This window comes from Telopea speciosissima, chromosome 9 (genome assembly GCF_018873765.1).
Source record: "Telopea speciosissima isolate NSW1024214 ecotype Mountain lineage chromosome 9, Tspe_v1, whole genome shotgun sequence".
Classification (NCBI taxonomy): Eukaryota; Viridiplantae; Streptophyta; class Magnoliopsida; order Proteales; family Proteaceae; genus Telopea; species Telopea speciosissima.
Window position 1 is genome coordinate 35,149,316 of NC_057924.1, and position 18,387 is coordinate 35,167,702.

At 44.3% G+C, this 18,387-nt stretch overlaps 1 protein-coding gene across 1 annotated transcript; it reads right to left on the reverse strand.

Moving 5' to 3' along the window:
• Positions 1-6,941: 6,941 nt before the first annotated feature.
• On the reverse strand, positions 6,942-7,544 carry LOC122638842. Its single transcript, XM_043831692.1, has one exon. It carries the CDS (start codon positions 7,542-7,544, stop codon positions 6,942-6,944), a length of 603 nt encoding a protein of 200 aa, XP_043687627.1.
• Between the last annotated feature and the right edge of the window lie 10,843 nt (positions 7,545-18,387).

The following is an 18,387-nucleotide window of genomic DNA, read 5'->3' on the forward strand; positions in this document are numbered from 1 at the left end:
GGTAAGTGCCTGCGCAGGTAATGCCATCTGAACTTCAAGACTCACCAAACGGTTTGCCAAAATAGGTTTTATCGTTCAAAATTCCAAGATATTCATCAAATGGTTTTCAAAAATAGGTTTTATCATTCGCCGAATGGTTTGCCGAAGCACAATTTTATCGTTCAACTTCGCCACCTATGAGCAAAGTAGCGGTGATGCATGCTCTTTGTGACAAAATCAAGAGGTCTTTTGTCTTCGCCGTTCGGCTGTTGGCACAGGCCTCGGCCAAAGAGGGGTAAACTATAGACGTTGAATTTTGCTACCCCCCAGCGATGACGATAATCGGACGCAGATGATTGGCAATGTCCCTGAAAACCAACTTTTCAAACACCGCATAGCCCAAAAACATCCCTGTTCACCCTGTAAGGCGTACATCGGTAGCCCCACACGCCTTGCGTAACCTCATAAGGCAGCAACGTAACTATGGCCCCGCAAGGCAGCGTCGTTCACTGCACGACCCCATTAGGCAGCACCGTAAGTGCCTCGTGGCCCTGCCAGGTAGCCCTGTCCTATGGCACCATGGCCTGTGCGACCCTATCGTGCGGCACCGTACGCACCTGTGCAGCCCTGCCATTTGGCGCCTCGCGTGCACTACAAACCTACCGTGTGGCCCGCGGGCCCCCAGATTCCATTTTTCCCTTTTTCCCCACTTTTTATGGCCCCACCGTGCGGCCCTGCACATCTACAGTGGCACCACCGAACCCGTTTTGCCTATAAATTTGCCCCCTCACCTCCTCATATGCACATTCAAAGTTTGTGGGAGAGGGGGCACCCCCAGAGCTCTAGTTTTCCAGTTTTTCTTAGTTTCCTTGTTCTGGGGCCCTGCCCCAGCTTGATTTTGAGCCTTTGAGCCTCAACTCCCTATCCGAAGTCCGAGCTATCTTAGTTCGGCTTCGCCAACCCCTTTCGCCCAAATCTGGGAAACCTCCCGTGGTGTGGCCATTCTGTCCGACATTTGAGCCCCTAGTTTCCAAAACCTTGGAATGCCATTATTCTATTCGAGATCCTAAGATCCGACACTCGTAAGTCATTACTCTATCTGACAAAGGGACAAAGCCAGTCTTTTGCCTCCACCTAAGATAGAGAACTGTCCGTCTTACATAATTACATTTATTTAAAGCGTACAGGTATACATTTCCTCTGTTAACTTTTAATTCCAGCACAATGTAGTCCTTTCAAATATTCTAGTGTAGTGTACAGTAGTTAGTGTGACATAGTTTAATTTAATTAAATAGTTTGTGCATCATTATTTAACCATATATGTGGCTATAGGACATTCATTGTCACACCCTAAACCACCCCCTAGGAGGATTGGACAAGTGACCCGAAATGTATGATGACAATCCGCCAAATCCCTAGGATCCGGAAGCAGTTAATATCACTCACAAACACACACACCCATAACAATGGATAAATTAGAATACAGAGTGCAGTGGAAACTAAACTTGACATTAAACATTAAAGTTAATATTTACATTATTGTTCTGTTCACAACCTTCACAAGTAAGACAGTCAGTACCTATCTAACCAATAGCTTCACAGGTATACAATAGTGGGTAAGAAACAGAAGCCCAAGTAAGCTATACAAAAGAAGGGGAAAAGTAGTAGATCCTCTCTACCCAAAAAGAATCCCTAAGGTTACAATATGTAAGTTGCCCACCCATCAAGGGCCATCCTTAAGAATCACACTGATCACGCGCACCAGAGGGATAACCTCCATCCGAGTCCACACCCACACACTCATAATCAACATCACCCTCCTACTCGAGATGTGTCTCCCAACCATCATGATATCCACCTACAGTATCATCTAAAAAGAGAATACACAAGAGTGTGAGCTCCACCGAGCCCATGAATGAAATATAAACCATGCATGCACATGCAAGCACAACCATGAGTCTATATGCATGAGATTCATTAATATTTATTTAGCCACCTAACAACAAAACTAGGGCAGGTGTTGTGCTACTACAATCCCCAATACATGTAGCCCTAGTGCGGGCCTTTAACCCCTTCCTGCAATACACCCATTGAGTTGTCGGAGAAAATCAGTCGGCTCTAGCATCCTCTGCATGGTCAGCCCAATCAACCCTCTATGATTAGCCTGTGATACCATCTTTCTTGAAGACGGGTACCTAACCGAAAAATACCTTTGGTATTAGTTCTCTCACAGACATCCAACACCTTAACCCCTGTTAACAAGGGTTCGTAGCACGAGTGATGATACCCTAACCATATGCATTCTATATGACATAGTAGGAGTCGGGTGGTGCCCCGCATCCCACGCTACAGGCCACCACCAGCCTCGTTTCCAAGCCGCCTATAACATCTAAACTAGCAATTTTATATACGGGCAGTAGCATCAATTTCCAATATCCATCAGATAAGAATAAGAATAAGTAATGATAGTGAAGTAAATTAAATAAGTAAGACAGTAAAGTAAATTATTATTGTTGTCATGACTCATCAGTCATGTCGCATCTACATGGATCCATGATCATCCTAATGTTCTACATGATATTTCCATAACAAAACATGGTAGGATATGGCTATATGGTTGAGACTTTAGGATTCACATACAAGGAACAGAATTGGAAGCATGGTGGGAGGGGTAGAATAGGCTCTAGGGTAGTTACCTTCAGGCTAGGGTGAATTTGGCCAAGGCTCCTCAACTTCTCTCTCCTTCTCTTCTTCTTTTCTTCTTCTCCTTCCTTCTCCCTCTCTTTCTTTCTTTTTCTTTTTCTCTCCAACATTTTGAACAGTAGGGAATGAATTATGAGAATGGGACATCTATTTATAGGCCTTGGGTAACTAAGGCCTATTTGGCCAAGGCTGTCCCAAATAAAAATGTATTTTTCTCTAGCTTCTCTGTATTTAAATCTATGTAGGTGGGGCCCACATGGTTCCAAAGCTGGGGGATGGCTCCTATATGTCTGAGGGGATGTTTTGAAAGAGTTTCAAAGCAATGCACATGGTTCCCACAAGTCTAGAATGCAATTTACTTGATTCTGCAACTCTGGGACTTGCACTGGGCGTTTGGGTACATCGCCCAGAGAATTCTATTATGCTAATTTTTGTTGTGGTCTTCTACAGGGGTTGGGGCTTTCACCTGGGCATCTCCCACCACTCATTTATTAAGGTAAGACATGTATGAATGGAGGCATGGTCCCTAGGTACACATTGTGGAGAAATTACCTGGAGTCAGGGTTGTACATTAGGTGATGGATTAAGCAGTTACATGGTGATGCAGTCCACCCCCTTACATGTATGTAGGATGTCATCTTCGGGGGCTCCCCACTGATCTAAACCACAGGGGTGATACACCACAGGGTATTTGAGTCGGTGACGACTGGCTCTGATTCTATAGGCAAAGTTTCAGTCAGTTTGAAGCAGGTTTAACATTCTCCCCACCTAACAGAAATTTCGTCCCCGAAATTGGACTACCTTGTTGTCCAAAGAGTTAAGGGTATTTATCACACATCTCTCCCTCATGCTCCCAGGATGCTTCCTCCGGCGGTTGATTTCCCCATCGAATCTTAACAAACGCAATCGTGTGGTTACGGAGGTCATGTTCCTTCCTATCCAGTATCTCTGTTGGTTGTTCTTCATAATTCATATCGGCATCAAGCTGCTCCGCCTCTACGGAGAGCACATGTGTCAGATTGTTAATGTATTTCTTTAGCATTGACATGTGGAATACATTATGGATGCCCTCTAGAGATGGCGGTAGGGCCAATCGATACGCTACCAGATTGATTTTCTTTAAAATTTCATAGGGCCCAATGTACCTTTGGCTCAGTTTCCCCTTCTTGTTGAACCGCAACATGCCTTTTGCTGGAGAAACCTGGAGGAATAATCTTTCCTCCGGTTGTCGACATAGCTCTTCTATTTGGACTGAGCCACCCTTATTTTCTCCATGATCACGTCCACTTTATCACAAGTTACTTGTATTATCTCAGGACCTAGATACTTTCGCTCCCCGACTTTGTCCCAGTATAAAGGTGTGCGGCACCTCCTGCCATATAGGGCTTCGTATGGTGCCATGGCAATGGTGGAGTGGTAACTGTTATTGTAGGCAAACTCCAATAAGGGAACATGGGCGTCCCAACTGTCCTTCATCTCTAACACGCAGGCTCTGAGCATGTCTTCTAAAGTCTGGATGGTTCTTTCGGATTGTTCGTCTGTTTGGGAATGGAAAGTTGTACTAAGATTTAGCTGGGATTCCAGGGCCTATTGTAGACTTTTCCAAAATTTTGATGTGAATCAGGGATCCTTATCGGATACAATGTTCACGGGCATGCCATACAGTCAGACCACATTTTCAATATAGAGCTGGGCGAGCTTTTCCATGGAATAAGTTATCTTTATGGTAAGAAAGTGAGCTGCTTTTGTCAACCCATCAACTATTACACAGATTGCATTCATCCCCTTCCTCGTATTTGGCAAACCAGTCACGAAGTCCATGGTAATCCTTTCCCATTTCCATTCTGGAATCGGGAGTGGTTGCAACAACCCATAGGGTCTATGCCTCTCCGCCTTTATCTGCTGACAAGTGAGGCATTCAGATACGTACAGTGCTACGGTTTGCTTCATCCCGATCCACCAATAGTACCTCTTTAGGTCCTTATACATTTTGGTGCTGCCAGGGTGTATTGAGTAGGGTGAATTGTGTGCTTCCCTAAGGATTCGGTCTTGCACATCATAATCACGTGGCATACACTATCTATCCCTGAATCTTAACGCTCCATCGTTAGCTATCAAGAAGTCTGGATCCCCGTGAGTTTCTCATTCTATCTCCCAGATAATTGTCGCTAGCTCGAGATCTCTAGGCTGCTTCTTGATGATTTCTTCTCGGATTAACAGTTGTATGTCCATAGCTACCAGCTGAATGGCCGTCCCCCCAATCATGAGTTCCAAATTGAACTTCCTGGCTTCTTCTATCAACTGCTTGCTAACGGCCAAAGACGCGAGGGACGCGGTTTGGGATTTTCTGCTCAGTGTGTCAGCAACAACGTTGGCTTACTTGGATGGTATTGAATGTTGTAGTCATAGTCCTTTACTAGTTCCAGCCATCTCCTCTGTCTCAAGTTTAGCTCCTTTTGGGTGAAGAAATACTTCAGGCTCTTGTGATCGCTGAAGATTTTGCTCTTCTCTCCATATAGGTAGTGCTGCCAGATTTTTAAGGCAAAAACTACTGCAACTAACTCCAGGTTGTGAGTAGGGTAGTTCTTCTCGTGTTCCTTCAACTACCTAGAGGTGTAGACGACCACCTTCCCTTTCTATATTAGTTCACTGCCTAATCCTGTTCGAGACGCATCTGCGTATACTACCATGCCACTGTGCCATCCAGAATGGTTAGCACTGGTGTTGTCTCTAACCGATTTCTCAATTCTTGGAAGTTTTTCTCACAGGCGTCAGTCCATTCGAACTTTGCACCCTTTTTTGTTAGCTTTGTCATTAGTGCCGATATGCGAGAAAAAATTTCAATGAATCATCGGTAATACCCAGCCAATCTTAGAAAACTACAGATTTCTGTGATGTTCTTTGGAGTTTCCCATTCGAGAACTGCCTTTACCTTATCTGGATCCACTTTAATGCTAGACTCAGTGATAATATATCCCTAGAACCCAATCTGGTGGAGCCAAAACTCACACTTGCTGAATTTGGCGTACAACTGATGTTCTCTCAACCGCTGCAACACGAATCTTAGGTGCTGGGCATGTTCTTCCTCGCTTTTAGAGTAAACTAATATATCGTCGATGAATACGATGATATATTTGTTTAGTACATCATGAAACACACTGTTCATCATGTCCATAAACACAGCTGGAGTGTTGGTGAACCCGAATGACAACACTAGGAATTTGTAATGCCCGTACAAGGTTCTGAACGTCGTTTTGTGAATGTCGCTACCCTTGATCTTCAGCTGATGCGGGAAACTCCCTAGCAACATCAAGTTCCTCCAATGGTCTAACCTTCGCCTCGGTGTCCATTACCGTGGCCAAATAGCCCTGGCATCCTTCATCCAGTAACTTCTGTGCTTGGAGGGCGGACAAGGTTATCCTCTTGGGCTTCTTTATCGGTTCACTTTGACAGGCGAATTCCGTGTCGTCCTTCATTTTGAACAAAACCTTCTTCTCTGCACACATGATGTTTGCCCCATAGGCAGATAGCCAATCCATGCCTAATATTATGTCAAAATCCTTCATGTCAAACTTTATCAAAGCGGGCTGCCAGGTTCCTCCCACAAATTTCTACTAGACAGGGGTCGTAAACTTCCCTTAGGCTCATGACGCTCCCAATCAGAGTGCTAACTACTAATTTATGGCCTATATCTATTGGCTGGATAGTCATTCTATCCGCAAAAGTAATAGAAATGAAAGAGTGGGATGCACCTGAGTCAAATAACACTTGTGTAGGAGCGGATGATATGATCAAGGTACCTAGGGTTTGAATGAAAGACAATGATGCAATCAAACCTCATCCACTCGATTGGGTCTCCTACTAATTAGTAGTGTTGTAGGCACGTACCTGTCATTACTTCTAGGTTCGCCTCTGCTTCTTCATTGGTCAGCGCGAACACTTTCCCTTGTGTTCTGTTATCCCAAGGCTAGAAAGGTCGGGCGGCAGGTTGAAATGGTGGGTAGGAATTGTATCTCCGGCTGGCACATTCTCTTGCTATGTGCCTAGACTTGTTACACACAAAGCATCTGTTGGGTGGTGTGGTGGAAGGAGAGTCCTGGCTTGCTTGGCTCGCTATTGGTCAGGATGGTGGAGAAGCTGTTGTCGCTTGGCTTGGAGCAGGTTGGACGTATTGAGTAGTCTGATTAAAAGTAGGACGAAAAGATTGAGAAGTTTGGCCCACTTCTGGTCACCGATATTGTATCGGGCTGGAACTCGAGCTAGATCCTCAGAATTCCTTGATTAGCCAACCGAAATTTTTTAAATTTTTTGTCCTTTTGCCTAGTCTTGACGACAGTGGCCTTCTCCTTCAGTCTATCTTCCATGATCTTAGCCTTGTTGACCATCTGTGCATAGTCTTGTATGTCTAAGACCGACAGAATGGATCCGATCCCAGACTTGAGCACCTTCTCAAACTTCTTCGACTTGCTAGCCTCCCCCTTTATGTGTTCTGGTGTGAAATGGAACAAGTCCTTGAACTGTTGTTGGTAATTCAAAACCAACTTTGACCCTTGCACGAGAGTAGAGACCTCGGCTTCCTTCCTATCCTTGAAGCTCTCAGGAAAGTAATTCTTAGAGAAAACTTCCTTGAATTGATCCCAAGTAAAGTTGGGATGAACCGCCTCCAGATTTGGTCGCGTTGCCTTCCACCATACTTCGGCTTCATTCTGCAACTGGTACCCGTCGCATATCAGCTTCTGGACATCGGTACATTCCAACACGTCGAACGCTTTCTCCAAGGAGTTAATCCATCTCTTTGGTTGCATCGCCTCCGAACTGATCTTGGAAAACACAAGCGGCTGAAGTTTCTTGAATCTATCCATCACTCTAGCCGTAGAGTTGTCCACCGCATATTGGGGCACAGGTGGTGGGAATTACGGGGGTCGATTGGGTGGTGGTGGTACTGCTCACTACTGCATCAAGGTCGTGAACTGGGTGGTCATTTGGCCCAACAATTCCTATTGTTACTGAATGGTCCACATCATGGTAGTCATGATGGTATTCACTTTGCCCGTGGCCATAAATGAAGGTGGCGCAGTTGCAATAGCTGGAGGGGTTGCAGGCACCAGATTTGGGATGACTCGGGGCATCCTTGCCAAAGTAACCGACACTTCAAAGTTTTAAGCTTCGGCTCCATTCGATAGTCCAACTTCTAGAACGAATCCAGGGACTCTTCCACGTCGACCAATCCGGTTGGATCTTGTGTTAACCATAATTGTCTCGCTGAAAAGGACCTTGTGTGAATAACTCTACATTTCTTAGCTAAGGAAAGTTCTAGTTTTGATCTTAAGCATACAAGCTGTCATTCTCCAAATCACAATATAGTAGCAACATCATACATCAAGGGAAAATGCATCAACACGGAAGATTGCAAGATAAATTGAAATAAAACCTATGATAGGAAAACATTTTGGTTTATACCTGTGTCTAGAAGGCAAGTTGTTCCAATCTTTTTCCCATTAAATAAGCCTGTAGGTCTAGGTAAGCTAGGTCACTCCTAACCTCATTGGCTAATGTAAGATAAATAAAGCGGTCCTCAACACTACAGGTGTCAGCATGTGCTAGGTATGCTAGGAGGTACTTTACGGCTCGGTTTTTAATCCTCTAGATTCGTGCTAGTCTTTTTCTTAGTTATCTATTGTAATGCATGTTGTTGGGGATTGCCAAGCCCGAACAACTCAACCATTCCCTACCATGTAAAATTTAGGCATTAGTCTTCTAAGGTTGCTTTAGCCTAGGGTAGACATACTTATAGTTGCATGAACTCTGGTAACACGCACATGGAGAATCATGAGATGGAATGGTTCAGGGGTGTATACAACCAGCAATATCTCACAAAAATTTTAATACAACAACCAGGTATATACATATTTGGAAACTTAAACACAGAGCCAACTAATACCTTTACCTGCATTCATATATTAAGCATTAGATTAGGTCTGACCATCGGCAAAATATACTCTCAATGCGAGTGGTGTGGTACTGGAGGTAACTAATTCTCCTTTCAATGATATTGAAATCCCTAGTCATAAGGTCTATGTTATAGTGTATCTGGTCTTGTAGATACCTACGGTCACTTATCATATTCTCAAGCTTTTGGTTCAGCTCATGTATGTTGTCATCATCATAGTGATAATCCGAAATTGGCCTAGGAAGTGTTCCATTGAGAGTTCAGTTTTCGGGCTTGTGTGCCGGCACGTCACTACCGACACTAAAGAAAAATATCCAGTTAGATTAATGTGTAGATTTCCTCATTCTGACCTATCTATGTACAGATTCTCAATCACTTTTCACACACACAAGTTCATACACACCGGTATATGTATATACATTCATACCCATACATACATATTATCTTATTCATTATTATTATATTTTTTTTTTTAATATGGACCAACATCACCATGTTCAAATAAATGCTTTAGAGTGTTCATGCTACACTATTATGTAAGTTGGTTCAAGCCAAATCAAAGTAAAACACAAAAAACTATTGTTTGCCATTCTCTAGGCGTTTGGGTGCATCCCCCAGTGCTAATGCCTAGAGAATCAGGGGCTGCTATTTTACTCAATCTGGACTTCTCTTTGTCATTTCTTTCTTCTATTTTGTGAGGTCTAAAGCTTCAAAGTTGCGCCCAGAGGGTCTTGTATGCTACTCCCCCACATACTAAGGCACTCCATGAAGATTCCTCGCATTCACACACACCCTAGGTGAGTTTAAAGTGAATTTTCTTCTCTTTTCCCCAAATTTTCCTGTTTTTTCAGCTATCCTTCTGTAAAAACCCTAACTTTCTTCTATTTGTTTTATTGCAGCCATGTCTTCAAGCCAAAGGCATAATACAGCAAGGAATTCAGTAACTCTCAAGCACCTACGGTCAAATCCATCACCATCTTCATCTTTGACCGTCCCTTCTCCAATAGCTAGTGATGGATCCTCGGCTGAGGACCATGAGTTCGACCAATTTTGGTTCTCATGTTATCAACATGAGCAAGAATGAAAAAATTTCTGGGATAAGAAGGTGGTAAACGAGAGAATGGTAAAGGTGGAGGACTTTCAACATTTCAAGCTCTATGCGAGGTTCAATGCCCTAGGTTGGGCATCAATGCTATCTCCAAACCTCCCATGCTACCTGAACCTTGTTCGGCATTTTTATGGTATCCTCCGGCGGCTGAGACACGGGGCTTCAGGCCCAATAGTAGGGTGAAGGCGGTTGACATAATGCTTACCCCAGCTATTTTGGCCAAAATTCTTCAGATTCCCAACACCGGGAAGAAATGCTATCACAGGCCAAGGGTGGACATCTCAAATCAATTTTCTCCGAAAACTAGGAATTTAGTGTTCAAGGCTCTCACTGGTTCGAAAAGGGCTCCAAAGTCCAAGGGAAGCTACAAGCCCACAGCCAGGATTTTGAGTAGGTGCATCTCCTACAACATTTACCCCAAGGGTGGTAACCAGGGTAGTATCTCAATGTTGCGGGCATACATTACCTATTGCTTGCTGATAGTGGGTGAGGGAAGACCTCAACTCAACCTACCCTATCTGCTTATGGAGGTCATATTTTATCATGCCATGAATCTGGCGGATGGGAATCTACCCTATGGGAGGTCTCTTACCCGGGTTTTTGCGCTCTTCGGGGTTACCCAAATTGGAGAGTTTGAGGCGGGTGAGGGTAAGAAGCTAATCAGTAAAACTTCCATTAAGAAAATGAAAATGGAAGAGCGGCACAGAGGAGGAGGAGGAAGAAGAGATAGAGGAAGAGGAGGAAGCTGGGGATATAGGTGCCCAAGGGGATGTCAATGTAGACCCCGATGTACAGTTTAAGGATCTCCCCACATATGTGTAAGTCAATCCTATGGTCCATAGGATCATGGTGGTTCACCTTGGAAAACCAATAATAATATAAGTTCGAGTTCCCTGTTTTAGGGAACTCCAGGGTTGTCCCTAGGGTTGCCCTAGGACACCCTAATCTGGCTTGGGCATCCTTTTTTCAATAATTAGGGTTTTCCATGATCGCCCATGGTGCCCTACTGGAACCCTATTAGGGTTTGGTATGACAAACCAATGCCCAGTCCATTTCTTTGACGTCCCATAAAATTACTGGGATCCATGTCATAGATAATAATCATCCCTATTCCATCTCATGGATAGAGGGATCCATCCCACACCCGAATGCACAGCGGAAAATAATCGATTCAGGTTACTTTCACATCCCATGAATAATCAATATAATTAAATCAATAGAAATTAACATAGAATTGCTAACCTGATGAGCCTCAAGTGTTGCTCCTCCAATAGACAATGGTTCTTCCTATGATGAACACTCTAAGCAAACAGATCTGAACCTTCAATGGTGCAGCCAAGGTCCTGCAAGCCAATCCTAGATGCCAAAGAACATAGGCACAACCAATCAAGCCAAGCCCGCCGAAAGCAAAGCGATCCAACATCTTCAAGAAATGGGCGTAAGCAGACCCACCCCAGTCAAAGGACTCTTGCCTCCTCAAAATTTTCAAAGAAACAAGCAAGGAAAATATCTGTACGACCTCATCCATCATGGAAGAGGACATTGGAGACAAGACAGAGGAGAAAACTAGCAGCTTGATCAAATAACTCCTCAGGAGAGCTATCATCAATTACCCGGTTGTCCCACTCTTTCTTCAGAATGATCAAGAAAATGACACAAGAAGTCACTTTGAAATCCAAGAGGTCACTAATTTCCCCAAGGGATTTCATCTGAATAGAGGGAGTCAACGAAACAGGTCTCCTAGAGAAAGGGATCCCTATGATCATAAAGAAGTCCAAAGGGGTGATGATTACCTCCCCAGCAGGCAAATGGAAGGTGTGAGTTGACGGCCACCAATGGTCCGCAAGAGCATGAACTACTGGTGTATCAAGCTTTGGCGAAACTACCTGGGCAGTACGACCGAGGCCTGTCAGGTCTACCCTCTCTCACAGTAGGATGGAGTCGCTGATACCATCACAAGATGTCATTGGTATGACAATATTTCTTGTAGCTGGGAGAGTAAAGCTCCTACAGAATAATTGGTAGAAATCAAGTATTGAACAAAACATGCGCTGCATGAAAAGGAACAGAAGGCAAGTACCACTTACCTTTTTGAGGGCCTAACCCTAAATGGTACAGCATTTATGGAGGGCAGTGTCCACCAGGATGCTGCCAGGATACCACTCAGCTTTTAGATCGCCAGTCACCTCAGAGGAAGTCGACGACAGCCTACCTCACTTTGATGAAGACATGGCAAATGGCCAAACTAAGGAAAACATGAGAAAAGAACAAAGAATAGAGAGAAAGAGGAGAGAGGGCAGACCTCTAAGTGGAAAACCCAAGCCAAGAAGGAGAGAGAGGTGAGAAATGAGGGGTGCCCCCCCTATTTATTGAAATGCAAGGCTGGTAGTGCCGCGGAGCCGTGGGGGCGCACCTGACGGCGCCGTGCAGCAGCGCTGCCAAGAAAAAAAAAAGTTGGTTGTGATGTCATCTCATCGTGCATTTTCAAAAATTCAGTCACGATGTGGTCTCATCATACATCTCCAAGAGAAATTCAATCACGATGCCTTTCCGATCAAGCGATGCTAAAACTTAAAACTTTGTCGAGCAATGCTCAAAACCAAACTTTGTTGAGCGTTGCTCAAAAAACAAAAATTTCCTGTCGAGCGTTGCTCAAAATCAGATTTTCGATCAAGCGATGCCCAAAACCAAACTTTTTTGAGCGCTGCTCAAAACCCAAAAATTCCTACCAAGCATTGCTCAAAGTCAGATTTCCTACCAAGCGTCGCTCACAAATCAGAACCCAGCAGAGCATCGCTCAAAACCATTACCCCATTTAATCTGTTGATCACCGTTGTCATCCGATCCTTGGATCGCCCGTTGCCATTTGATTTGTTGATCATCCGTTACCATTTGATCCGTCGATCATCCGTTGTTATCCGATCCTTGGATCGCCCATTGCCATTTGATTTGTTGATCACCCGTTGTCATCTAGTCTTCAATCATCCGCTGTCATCCGATCCATGGATCACCCATTGCCCTTTGATCACCCGTTGTCATCCAATCCTTGGATTGCCCATTGCCATTTGATCTGTTGATCATCTGTTGTCATCTGATCTTCAAATCACTCATTGCCATTTGATCTGGGATCTCCCGCTGACACCTGATCTTCTAGATTGACTAAATGAGCACCCGTTGCTATCGAACGGTTTACCGAAATAGGTTTTATCGTTCTAAGTTCAAAAAAGTTTCGCCGAATGGTTTACCGAAATAGGTCTCATTATTCACCAAGTGATTTGCCGAATTAGGTTTTATCTTTCAACTCCACCACCTTTGAGCAAAGTGGTGGCAGTACATGCTCCTAGTGACAAAATCAAGCGGTCTTTTGTCTTTGCCCTACGGCTGTTGGCACAAGTCTCGGCCAAAGAGGGGCATACTGTAGACGCTGAATTTTATCACCCCCCCAGCAATGACGACAACCAGATGCCAAAGACTGGCAATGCCCTCTAAACCCTTTTCAGAGTAATCCAGACACCCCTATTCCACCTCGTTTCCACCCATAGTCCCTTGCATCCTCAATACGACCCCACCCGAAGCCATGGCTTGGCAACACCGCTCGCAGCCGTTGCATTGCACGATAGCACATCGCCCAGCCACGACACCGAACGGTAGCGCCTTGGGGGACCCAAAACATGATTTTTTCTTTCCAGCGGCGCCATAGATTTTGCCCTGCTACGTCGCCAGATGGGATTTTTTCCAATAAATACCCCCACCCCTTATTTCAACAAGTTCCAAGTTGAGGAGAGGGGGGACCCCTAGAGCTCCAATTTTCCTTTTTTGCTCTTTTTCCTAGTTTCGGGGCTCAGCCCCAATCCAATTTCGAGCCTTCGAGCCTCGTCCCTCTATCTGGAGTCCAGGTCCCCCAGATTTGCCTTCCCCAACCCATTTTCGCCTAAACCCCCGAAGTCTCCCATGGCCTAGTCACCCTGTCCGACGTCCTAATACCTAGTTTCTAAAGCTTTCTAACGCCGTTATTCCGTCTGAGGTCCAAGTGCCCGACACTCGTGCGCCGTTACTCTGCCCGACATCCGAGAAGCTTACTTTCCGAAGCTTTTCGACACCGTTATTCTGCCTGACATCCGGGAGATTGCTTTCCAAAAGCTTTATGATGTCGTTACTCTATCCGAGGTCCTAGAGCCCAACACTTGTGGACCATTACTCTACCCGATATTCGAGTGATTACTCTCCAAAGATTTTTTGACGCCGTTATTCTGCCCGATATCCGGGCAATTACTTTCTGATGTCGTTACTCTATCCAATGAAGAACAAAACCAGTCTTTTACCTCCACTTGAGCTGGGGGACACGATCCGTCCCGCATAATTACATTGGTTTAAGGCATACAGGTATTTAATTCTTTCATCGCACTTCAATTTTGTAACAATGTCGACTTTCAAATTATACTTGTGTAGTATATGGTAGTTGATTTAGATTAATTTAATTAAGCAGTTTGTGCATCATTTTAGCTATACATATGGAAATAAGACATTTATAAAGGAAGAATATTCAAAAACTAGCATCTACTAGAAAGACCAGTTTACCCGAACAAGGTGGGTACCTAACATCTTCCCACTATCGTAACCTGACCACTTACCTCGAATCTCTGACCGGACCAAACGAAGTCTCGTAGCCCTTCACAGGGCTACACCAATGGGTCCTAGGCCTCAATCCTAGGTGGCAACTCCATTTCATTTAATTTAATTGTATGACCCCCCATCCCTTGATAAATCATAACCTTCGAGAAGATGCATTCTTTTTCACTCCAATCGAGGAGCATAACCCCCAAACCCCATCCGAACAGAGCTCCCAACGGAACATGCGCGGTTTCGGGAACGGATCCTCACACCTTGGCTCTTCGAAAGTATTCATTGCATTTCCTTGGTATTGGGCTTGCACTGTCTGCACTAGCTGTTTCATCAATTGCTTCAGTTCTGTCATCTCTTATCGCAAGTGATTCCCCTACTGATTCCATACTTCTTCTGACAGGCCGACATTTGACGGATCCATGGTTCCCACATTTGGTGATGACCTTACTGGATTTTGCTTGTGTGGACGAATGAAAGTACTTAAGACCTCTGGGGATCAAATTAGACCTGTTCGGGTTAGCCTATTGTCATGACGAGCCCACACGGGTAACAGGGATCTTTCTTGATGTGAATTGTGCTTTACAAAAGTATGAAAATTTTGAAAAGATTTTTTTTATTTTATCTTTTTATTATATTGTTTTTGTTATTGTTTATATCAAACTATGGATACAAACAAGGTTGTTCTGCACAACAACTCGTACCTAACCTCTTGATTCCATCTTACTTAGGTAGTCTATGATGTAAATTCACCGGCACTCATGATTAATCAGGGAAGACCTTATAACCTTAGAGTTGATGTAATGACACCATAAATCCTTCGATGGTTTTTTAAGGTCAAGTTTAAATCGTCACACAGCAACAAACAAAATAGGCCAGGCCCTACCTTCCTGCCTGAAAAGGGATATCCGTGATGTGCCACAGAGCATTTGAGTTTAGAAGCTCCCCTTGCTGGAAATCATTCAGTAAAAAACGTCTATCTCTCCACAAAGCGAAGAATTTTGTTTGTTTGGATCAACAAACATAAAAGCTAGACTTTGACTGAATCGACAAAAAGAATTGAATCTATAACTACTCTGCAATTGGGATTACTCTAGCAGTTGTTCTAGTCTCTGGTATCCCGGCCTCTACTTCCTTCGCTACTCACTCCGCTGCAAAAAATGCTGCTCATTCCTCTGGGTGGCTCTACTACTGCTTGATCTTGTTCTTCCCCATCCACCCGTTCTCATGCAAAAGGCAATCCACATCTGTGATATCGTACCCATCTCCATCGAATCAACTTATTCCATACTGCTCGCATGAACCGCTTGTAATCCGAATTGGGTGAGGGAACGAAGGGACAAGAACTCTACCAGTCGGGTAAGGCGACCATCAATCGATTCAACAAACAAAATGGCCTAATTGAGAATTTCTCGGGGTCTATCCTTTGCTAATACACAGTGCCTTTCATTGTGGGATAATCAAAGCTCTATCATTGGCGTGCTATACTGAATAGTGTATCATTCTCCGAGGGACAATCGAGGCAACATTCTTCTATACGCTAATCCAGATAGATATGTCGCTTTTGACGAGGGACTATCGAGGGACGAATAGAGCTCTTTTCCATGACAAGCAATCCACATTAGGAAGGATATACCACTTAGGATCTCGCTTATAGCCCTAAACAGACTATGTTAGTTTGTGGCATATCCGAGTCGTATATGGTCTAATTTCCTACATGATGCATGCAATAGGTAGGCTGATAGGACAAAACAAGGTCACCCTTAACAGAACTGATATACCTATCATTGTACATGAGTTGTGGGTACGTGGTCCTTTTGATATACCTGGGGAATAGGTCACGCAATCTCAGAGTAGTCAACCTAGTGCCCTTTTTGGGTAACGAAAGTACCCCACGACACACTAGTAAATACCCTCATCGGTGATTCCAAACCCGTAAAGTAAAGTAAATATCAAGGGTTATGGCTTCACCGCGACTTATCCATGACTACACATGCGGTCCAACAACTAACCACGGTGCTAAATGTGTTATCTTGCCGTGTGTGTGTGTGTGTGTGTGTGCATGATAGTGGTGCAGGAAGCAGCCATCATCTGATCTCAAAGTACATAGTATGATGTGCCCCACATCCCCAGAGGTAGAGGCACAACAGGGAGTACCCTCGTCGTTTGATTTCACTTCGAACACGATGCATGATGCAGTTAGTACAACAAAAGGGGTTAGCCAAAAATGTTATAAATCAAACAATGCTTAAGGGAGAAAATTCTTACATTCAATAGTAGCATCTAGTATGAAAGCTTGACCATCATTCCCCAGTGAAGTAGCCACTGTGAGGATCGGTTCCCGATGTTTTTCTCGGTTAAGCTCCTCAATGGAGAGAGAAGGAATGTGTCTTCTCGAGATTATGATTACCAGGGGATTGGAGGTCATACATTAATATGTAATGGAGTCGTCACCTAAAGTTGGGGCCTAGGACCCAATTGAGATAGCCTTGTGAAGGGATACATCATTCCATTTGGTCTGGTCAGAGATTCAGGGTAAATGGTTAGGTTACGAGAGTGGGAAGCTATTAGGCACCCACCCGGGTAAACCGATCTTTCTACTAGATGCTTGTTTTCGAATATTCTCCATCTATGAATGTCTTATACCCACATGCGTGGCTAAATAATGATGCACAAACTATTTAAATAAAGTAAACTATGTTATACTAACTACTATGTTCACTACATAGGAATATTTAAGAGTCTACATCGTGCCAAAATTAAATGTTAACGATAGAAATGTATACATGTATGCTAAATCAATGCGATTATGAAAAAAAAAAGATGCAGAGCGTCCCTCGGCTTAGGTGGAGACAAATGACTGACTTTTTCCTCTATTGGACAGAGTAATGGCTCTTGGGAACCAAATCGAAACAACTTCAGCAGAGCATGGACGTCACGGGAATTTAGGAGTTGAGTACTTGGTTTTTGGACAAAACGGCTACGCCATGGAGGGTTTCTGAGAATTGAACGAAAAAGGGATCGAAGAAGTTGGGTTTGGGTAACCCGGACTTTGGACAAGGGGACAAGGCTCAAAGGCTCGAAAACGGGATGGGGAAGAGTCCCAAAACAAGGAAATTGGGAAAAGGGCAAAAATTAAGCTTTAGGAGCTCCCCCTCTCCAGAAAACTTGGAATGTGCAAATGAGGGGGGGAAGGGAGCTATTTATAGGCAAAAATGGGCTCCACGGTGCCGCAGCGGAGCTCCTGGGCACGCGCTGCGCCGCACGGCAGGGCCACGGATGGCCGAAGCACCACATGGCGGGGCCACGCCCATTTATGGTGTCGCATGGCAAGGCCGCGCCTTTCTGTGATGTTGTATGGGTGTAACGCCACACTAGACTGTCATGCTTGCGTCCATGATGCTATCACACATGCGGTGCATACTCCACAAGGTTATGGTTTCTGGGGTGTTCCTGCCCCCTTACAACCTCCACAGCCCGCTAACTAGTAGCGGGACCACCGTGGTCGGGGAAGGTGAGCAGTACCTCCTTTAGCATTTGGTCAAAGGGTCTTGTAAATTGTTTTTAGGGATATCGAAGGTGATATGGCTCATGTTCAAGGGTAAAGGGTCCTTAGGGGGGACGCCGTCAGTCATCCGTGTCCAGTTGTCGTCATCGCCAGGGTTGGGGACAAAATTTAGCGTCTATAATAACGAAGGACAGAATTAGGAAGTTAGGTTTTCTAACCAAACCAGCCATGGAATTCAACCAAACTCGGTTCGATTGATGTTTGTATGGAGTAGAAGCAATGCTGAAAGTCTCACTTGATTCTGATGGTTGAATTGAAAGATATGGCAGCAAAAACATAATAGAAACTTATACCCTGCAGGCCAAACCAGCCATAAGTTGGGTTCAAGTTTGGATTGAGTGGAGGCCTTGTGGAGTAGATGATATGTAACAAGTTTGGTGTAATTTTGATGGACAGAAGTGAAGTTATGAAGAGGGAGTGAAAAATAGAAGGTTAAGCCTTGGAAGCAATCCAGCCAAT